The sequence below is a fragment of the Dryobates pubescens genome, chromosome 29 (genome assembly GCF_014839835.1).
Source record: "Dryobates pubescens isolate bDryPub1 chromosome 29, bDryPub1.pri, whole genome shotgun sequence".
Classification (NCBI taxonomy): domain Eukaryota; kingdom Metazoa; phylum Chordata; class Aves; order Piciformes; family Picidae; genus Dryobates; species Dryobates pubescens.
This window is the reverse complement of record NC_071640.1, coordinates 4,583,880-4,592,581: the sequence shown is the minus strand read 5'-3', so window position 1 is coordinate 4,592,581 and position 8,702 is coordinate 4,583,880. Positions and strand designations below refer to the sequence as shown.

The window sequence follows — 8,702 nt, the reverse complement described above, 5'->3', positions numbered from 1 at the left end:
TGGGGTATTTGCATTTCACTCCTTAAGCACATGTTGCTCTGACTTCCTCAGACAATAAAAGAAAGGATTTCTGCTGCTGCCAATTCATCATTCTACTAGAGAAAACTGGGGAAGAGAGAGGTGCCTGGAGTCTGCACTTGAATGTTACCATACTTCATTTTGCACAAATGGTACTTGAACTGCATCCTGCCCTCAGCTGGGACATCTTCTGGAGACTAGTGACTAGACTAGAATTTGGCATTTAATTTGACTTATCTTCTAAATCTAACGAGTTTGGCCAGATAAGTGGTGTTAACAGTGGCTTATTTCAAGGAATAATCAACCTATGTAGTAGGCACTTGCTTTAACAGGCACTTGTGGCTTTGAAAACCTGAAGATTTCTGCTCTTTTCTTGCAGATGATGTTGATAGTGGCCTTGGTTTGTGTGGCTGGATCCTGGTGATCACTTCTCTGTTTTTCACTATTATTACATTTCCTGTATCAATTTGGATGTGCATAAAGGTAAAATCATTCACTGCTAATTTGGCTTAAAACTTTAAGCACTGCAGATGCCTCTTGGTGGTTGTTGTTCTCTATTTATTCTAATCTAACTCTGTTCTTTCTTGAACTCTAGCAGACAGTATATAGCAGATCCAAACACTTCAATGCTTTAACCTTCAAACCAAAAAAACCAAAGGGGGGGGGACACATACAGGATTTGGTCAAAATGATATTTATATTGTCATCTTGACTACATCCACCCAGATGTTATTAGTATATAAGCTAGTTTAGAAGATCACAGTAATTGCAAGAATGCTGGTTATATTTTAGGCTTTAATTTTTATGTTCTTTTTAAGGAGATCCTTCCCTTTATATGTATATGTGTAAATATTAATTCTGTGTATATAAATATCTTAAGTGCATACATCTGGGTGGCTGTATGTGACAGATTTCTAGAGACTGTGTCATCTGTGATCAGTTTGGGCTTGATGTTTTCAGTCTCCAGACCAGAGGAAATAATTCCTGCTTTGTTTTGGCTAACAGACCAGAGGAAATAATTCCTGCTTTGTTTTGGCTAACAGACCCCATCAGAATTAGAGCTGGAAAAATCCCTGCTGGGTCTCATCTACTACACTTTGTTTTGATACTGTATGGTCTAGTCATGAGGTCTGTGGAGACAGGTTGGACTCGATGATCCTCGAGGTCTCTTCCAACCTTAGTGATACTGTGATACTGTTGTTGCTGGGATAATTCCCAATGGCTGCTTCTAGCCTGGGTCCTGCCCAGACGTTGTGCAGTTGCTTCTGCTGTGGATAGGTGGTTCCACAGGCTGGAGAGTATTTCTGGTGCAGTATTGTCCTGATTGTTCCTTTCGCTGTTTACTTTTTGACCATAAAGTTCAGGCTAAAATTCTCAAAAGCAGCCAGTATGGCAATAAAATGTAATGTATGCTAATGTTGGAGACTTCAGACTGTCCTAGACTTGTGTATGCATAGTTTGGAATCCATCAGATGGCTCTGGAAACCCTTGCCTGACATGCAGTTGTTTGTTGCAGATTATAAAGGAATACGAGCGAGCCATCATCTTCAGACTGGGGCGCATCTTAAAAGGAGGAGCAAAGGGACCAGGTATGTCCTGGAGAGCATTCTTAATAGTTGTTATGATGAAGCCATCAGCAGAATAATGGCTGTCTAGAGACATTGCATCAGACTGGAAAATGGATTGCTCAAGAATTTTCTCACTTCCAGTAAGAAAGTGGCTCTCTACAACTGTCTGAAAAGAGGCTGTAGAGAAGTGGAGGTTGCTCTCTTCAACCAAGTCATAAGTGATGGGACAAGAAGAAATTGCTTCAAGTTGTGCCAGGTATTAACTAAGGGGATGTGGGTAAAGCTCACAGATCATTACTTTATTGCCTTCTCCATTTAAAGATACCACAGAATTGCCTAGATTGGAAAAGACCTTTAAGATCATCGAGTCCAATCATTAGCCTAACCCTGACAAGTGCTTGACTAAACCCTACCCCAAAGTGTTATATCTACAGGACTCTCAAACACCTCCAGGGATGGGGACTTCACCACCTGTTGCAATGCCTGAGAACCCTTTCAGTACAAAAATTACTCCTGTCCAATCTAACAGGTGGTGTAGGTCAAGGACTTGTCAGGGTTAGGCTAATGGTTGGACTCGATGATGTTAAAGGTCTTTTCCAATCTAGGCAATCCTGTGGTATCTTTAAATGGAGAAGACAATAAAGTAATGATCTGTGAGCTTTACCCCCATCCCCTTAGTTAATACCTGGGCTTCAGATAGGGTCAGCAGCATGGAATGTTGAGGGAGGAGTAATGGCATCAAATGTGCCATTTTAAAGAGGTTCAGCATGACAGTTAACACCCAGATGGTCTGAAAGCCTTGATGTTCTTTGGGAGTAATAGAAGCAATTAAAGTATTTGCTAGGTTTGAAAAGTTTCCTGTGCATGTTAGAAATTTTGATGAGATCCAAATGAATGCTATTTTCAGCTGTTACTCCTGCTGCTCAGAGTGACAGGAAAGGGAAATGGCTTCTTCCTTCATTTTCATCCAGGTTTTGCAATACTTTCATGAACTCTAAAGCAACATGGATTACAGCAATCCACCAGAACAAAAGGAGGTTGATCATTTCTGCTGGCCAGGATTAGGTCCCAGAAGTAACTGTAGGGTACAAATCTGCAGGAGGAGCTGTTAACAGTTCTGGCTTGGGTTATTGTGGGTTTGGGGTTTTTTGTTGTTTCTTCCCCAGATATTAAAGATCTCTAAACAAGTTAGACCTGGATAAATTAAAGTTTTCAGTATACACTTTCAAAAATCCTCTTGCCATGCAAGTCACACACATGCTGCTGAGCTTGCTACAAATAGGGCTGCACAGCTACAGTGGTTGGATTTAAAGTCATTTCAGTAGCAAGTTCAGTCTGTGGTTGTGACCCATTTTCACATCCTCAATATGGTTTTCTTTTATGGATTTCTTTTTTGTTGTTGTTTGTTTTCTTGGTTTGATTTTCCTTTTTTTTTTCAGGTTTGTTTTTTGTCCTGCCCTGCACAGACAGCTTCATCAAAGTTGATATGAGGACAATCTCCTTTGATATTCCTCCCCAAGAAGTGAGTTTGTATTTGCCTTTACCTGCTGAAGTGTTGGCAGAATTTTTTTGTACTTTACTTTCCTTCCCCTATCTCAGTACAGGGTAGCAGGGAGTTTAAATGTAGATTTCTTGTGCAGGTGCAGTGTATTATGAAGAACACAGCCAGCCTCTGGTAACAGCATTCAACAAGAGAAGATTTCTGAAAGAAAACAAATGATGCTGTTCTCTAAGGCCCCAATAATATAACTTAATACTGCCTAAGAGCTAGAATAGGAGGGGGGTGGAATAGAGACTGCTGGGCTTCATGCAATTCTTCTTCTTCTCTAATTGTTTCTGGGACATCTGGAAGATTTCCAGAAGCAGCAGTGATCTTTCCTAACCAATTTATCTTTATATATATATAAAATAATGGGATTAGATTCTTACATACATCAAATGCTATTAATAGGAACTCATGGTCCCCTCCCCTGTGTGGGTTCTGTGTCCATGTTGCTCCTGTGCCCTGTAGTGCACAGGAACATGATGAAGGAGTTCCACCTGTAATGCCACCTGATGGCTTTCAGTGTGTAGGTCCTAAAGAACAACAGCAAGGAAAGACTTCTATTTCTGGTGTGCTTTTTTCCTCAGGCATCTTAATTTTTCAGCTGAATCTCTCCACAGCATTAAGCAGAACTCTGTGATGGCAACTCAGTGGATAACAAAAGAATAAAAACCAACTTCCCCTGTAAAAATAACTCAGTGAACAATTGTATGTCAGTGATGATAACAGTATCTGCTGTGTTGTGCAAGACAAAGATGCTCGATGCAGCCTGCCTGGTGCATCTGTTTCCTGTCATATCTGTTAGGAGCTTTATTGCTCATCATTAGTTGTAGATTTAGACAAATGGCAACTGCCATGGTACACTCTAAAGGGTAATTGGTAGAAACCTAATCACTGGCAGGCAAAATGTTCTTGCAGCTGCTGATGGGCCATTAGTGAGTGAAGCCATCAGTTCTAGAGCTTTTCTTTTGGCTTGATTAAATTATAGTTGTGGATTGAGGTTGGTTTGTCCTCAACAGATCAAAGCAGAAACATTCAGTTGTACAGCATGATTTCTGCGCGTGCTCCTCGTTCTTTGTGTGCCTTCTGCTATAGTGAAAAGCCTGCTGAAATGGGTAGTTTGGGGAAGGGCAGAGCAGATAAGCCCTGAAATTAAGTAACTCACTTCCTTCTTGTCAGATAATGCACCAGTGACTGTCTTAACATGGAATTGGGACACCTCTTCTTGTGGCCTTGGGGCATATTTCAATCTCTTCTTAACTTTAAAATATAATGGCTATTAATATTTTTGTGTAGTGTACCCTCTTCTAAATCTTCAAGAATATGTCTTTATCTTTGCAAGTTGCTTAACAAGCAAGTGTTAAATTCAGTAAATCACTTGACTCTTGCTCTGAGGATGTTCACAAATTGGATTTCCTCTGCAAGCTGTCTAGAAATCACCACATACTCATTTAGTAGCACTAAGGTGGCATTTCAATCAAGTACCTCCAAGAAGCACAATGAACTGCTACATAGTAACAGATATATTGCTAATTAAATGGTGAAGTAAGGCTGACACTCATGCAGCTGCTGCTGCATCAGGCTGTTGGGACAGGCAACAATTTTCTAAGTAGCTGGACATAGCTCAGTGAAAGCTTCCTGTCTTCTCCAGAGAAGAGAAGGTCTGTTTCTCTAAGCTTTACTCTACACTGACATCCTTCTTTACAAAGCTTCTGCAGCTCTATAAAATCACTTCCACACCACTGCTGTGCCTCTAGCATTGGCCATTTCTGTGATCTGGAAGAAACTGCATTTAGCTCCAGTCACACCTGCAGTATGGGAGGGTCTCACTGGAAATGTTTCTTGGCTGAAATACGCTGCCTCTTCCCTCGCCTGCTTCACAAACAGGTTGCCTGGTTTGCCTGTTTCCTGAAGTGCCACACCTGGAAAACCCAGGAGTTCATAGAGTAAAACAAACATATAATTACCATTATATGCAATAAATATATGCTTAATGATTCTGTGCTTTTCCCCATTGCTTTGCAGATCTTGACTAAGGACTCTGTGACAATTAATGTAGATGGGGTGGTTTACTACCGCGTTCAGAACGCCACCCTTGCTGTAGCAAACATCACAAATGCTGACTCTGCCACCCGGCTGCTTGCACAGACCACTTTGAGGAATGTCCTGGGGACCAAAAACCTTTCTCAGATTCTCTCTGATCGTGAAGAAATTGCACACAGCATGCAGGTAGGAGCAGCTCTACCTAAACAGTCCATCAAACAATCCATTAAGGTCAGGATTAATTTTACCTTCTCAGTGATAAGCCAAGTTGAGATTTGGAGCTTTAGGCAGAGCTCTTATCAAGAACTCTTGGGATGGCATTCTGTGTAATAAAAACAATGGACCAGTGGGAATGAGGGATTTGGGAGAGGAGAGCTTCCCTGGATCATTGGAGGTGTTCAGGAGAAGACTTGATAGGGTGCTTGGTTGCACAGTTTAGTTGATTAGGTGGGTTGGATTAGTTGATAGGTTGGACGCGATGATCTTGAAGGTATCTTCTAACCTGGTCTGGTCTGGTCTGTTCTATTCTATCAGTACTCTACTGTTGAAGGAAATCATGACACAGAATTTCTTCAATATATTAATCAAGCCCTGGGGAGAGTTGTAATTATAAACCCATAACTGTTGTATATCAAATACTCACTAAGATAACTGATTTGGTTTATTGGTCATTCTTCAAGTGTGGACATTTGTTTGCAGCTAGGTTAACTTAACAGACTTAATTGTCCTGTCTTATATAGGCCACACTTGATGAGGCAACAGATCATTGGGGCATTAAGGTGGAGCGTGTGGAGATCAAGGATGTGAAATTGCCTGTCCAGCTGCAGAGGGCAATGGCTGCAGAGGCAGAAGCTGCCCGTGAGGCAAGAGCTAAGGTAAGAACATCAGCATGTGGGGTTTGGATTGATTTATTCACATTTTTTTTCTTCATGAATTATGTGGTGAAGTAGAAGACAAAGATTCTCAGATTGTGTTGTAGCAAATAGAGCAGAAGTTTTGCAGGTTTGTGCCTTGTTGCTTGCTCTGTTTCCTCATGGTATTAGCTGGAGCATGCAGTGAATTAGAAGCCAGGCTTCCAGACTTTTCCTGACTGGCCTTGATTTTAGGCAAATCCTTTGTTTTGCTTGTTTACTTCATATGTGAAACAAACCAGCTGTGAAAGATAGCAGCTGTGATACTTGGTTTTATCACCCTGGACCAGTAAGAAACATACCATTCACCTGGGAAGTCCGTGTAGGGACAAAACACTACAGCTTTTAAGTGAAAAGTATTTTCAGACAGATATGGGGAGTGCCTTCTGGTTTTGGGAGGCAGTGCTGAAAGAAGCACAGAAGGAGGTTTTGAAAACAGAAATGCTCCCACTGCATTTCCAAGACATGGTGCCAGCTTTTGTGATCTGGCATCTTGGAGAACAGACACACAGGGCCTTGAGAGTTGACAGAAGCAGCTTCTGTCTGAGCAGGAGAAAAGGCAGAACTGGTGAAGAATGCAGTATGGAGAAGTCACTTGATCAAAGGGATAAGCAGTGTCTGGTTTATTACTTAAGGCTGAAGTCATCCCACAGCTTCCTAGTTTATTACTGTGTCAGAATGAATTCAATTTTCTTCATTTCGCTTCTCCAGGTAATTGCAGCTGAGGGTGAAATGAATGCTTCCAGGGCCCTGAAAGAGGCATCCATGGTTATTACAGAGTCCCCTGCTGCTCTTCAGCTTCGTTACTTGCAGACCTTGACCACCATTGCTGCAGAGAAGAACTCCACCATCGTCTTCCCATTGCCCATCAATATGCTGCAGGGCCTCGTAGGCACCAGTCGCTAGGCTGGGCTGGGGCAGAGCGGTTGGGGTGGGGTCTTTTTGGCTACAGTGAACTTTTGCAACACTGAGTCCCCTGTGTGTTAGAGCTTCTAGTGGTGTTACCAGTTATATAAGTGTGTCATAGAACTTCTGTAATGTTTGTGAGTATGGACAATCAAAACCTTTGAAACCGAAAACCTCTCAAAACAAGGACAAGCAGATGGTCTTAATTAAGGATGTATCCATGCTGTCCTGGAGGGGACAGCTTCAATGAATAGCCTGCCATTTTCAAATAGTATATAAAAGCAATTGTGGTGGAGAGGAGATGATCCAATATTTGCAAAGACAAGTATTCCTTTTAGTAAATGGGTCTGTTGTCCTGCAGGGGAGGAGAAACAGCCCAAACTGTATTTTCTGGTGGTGAAGTCATCAGACTGCTGTCAGGGGGATTGGATCTCTAGCTCAGAGGAGGAAAATCAGGATCAAACTCTTATCTAATAACAGTCCCCCACTCATGATTTTAGTGGAACTTTCCATCTCTATTCTCCCACAGAATGCTGTGGTTCTGGATACAGTAACTTTCAGTCTCTGAGGGGCTAGGCTGGTGCTGTGCTTGTATGGATTTATGCTTCAAGACACTGGGAAGCTGCTGGGTCTGCCTTTATCTGTCTCTCTTAAAAAAAGCCAAAGCAATGACTTCTGCCTTCTATGCAGGTCTGAAAAACTGCTTCTCTAGGAAGTAAGATCTCTGTAATTAGCAGGTGGTGGTAATGTTTAACAGAAGGTGCTGTACTGTTTATAGTTCCATTGTAACAAGTTAGTGATTTACCTGCTGATGCTTCTGTGCAGACTTGTAGTAGCTGTTGTGATACTAAGGGCTTATACTCAGTACCAAAGGCATGTAATCTTGTGCTCATGTACCCTTGAGCTGTGAGTCTGTTACACTGCATTTGTATTTTTGATCTGTTCATTAGATGTAATTACAGATTAAAAAGAGAAGAATTGAGAGTCTGGCAGGGGGAAGGCTCTTTAGGCTTTCACCATCACTGAGTTTTGCATCTGGTCTTGAAAACAAAAAGCTGCGACCAATGATAAAAGTGCCCTCCTCACACTGACCAGCATAAAATTTCTACCTGTGTTCTATCACTGTTCTGCTACCCTCAGTTCTGTACTTACAGGTATTTTAGCAAGGACAAGGATTGTTTACCTGTGCCTTGATACTCTGTGCCTTTGTCACTCTTAGGAAAGATACCCAGGTGAGGTTGGAGTTTGAGCTAACTGCAGCTGTTTCTCTTCTGCCTGCTTGCTGTGAACTTTTTCCTTCCTCTGCATCAGAGCAATACACCTGTGTGTTTGGCAGCTGGTCAGTCAGTATAAGCTGAGCTTCACTTTCTGCTGGGAGAGAGGGGAAAGACACGGTTAACAAAGCTGCAGTAATTGGTATTGCTGTGCTCTGGCTTGCAGTGGGAAACAGTAACTGCACAGCTTGAGGTTTAATCCTTGGGGAAAGTGAATCTGTAACTCCCCCTGCTGCTGCTGTAGATGGTCACTTCGGGGAATTCTTGTTGACACCAGAACATGCTTTTGCTCTCATCCTGAATAAAAAACCATGCTGTTTACTAACGAGTGACTTTCTGCAAGTGTGGTTGTTGTGTTTTTTTTACTGTTAATTTGTCAGGTCTAGTTCTGGGGAGGGGAAGGTAAAACAATCCCAGAAGTGATTTCTGTAACAACTTA

General features: G+C 41.9%; 1 protein-coding gene across 1 annotated transcript; it reads left to right on the top strand.

Moving 5' to 3' along the window:
• Positions 1 to 401: 401 nt before the first annotated feature.
• STOM (stomatin) lies at positions 402 to 8,586 on the top strand. Its single transcript, XM_009907520.2, has 6 exons — positions 402 to 501; positions 1,535 to 1,607; positions 3,026 to 3,108; positions 5,155 to 5,358; positions 5,913 to 6,047; positions 6,795 to 8,586. The coding sequence occupies exons 1-6, from the start codon at positions 490 to 492 to the stop codon at positions 6,987 to 6,989; spliced, it is 702 nt and encodes a 233-aa protein (XP_009905822.2). The 5' UTR covers positions 402 to 489; the 3' UTR covers positions 6,990 to 8,586.
• The last annotated feature ends 116 nt before the right edge of the window (positions 8,587 to 8,702 follow it).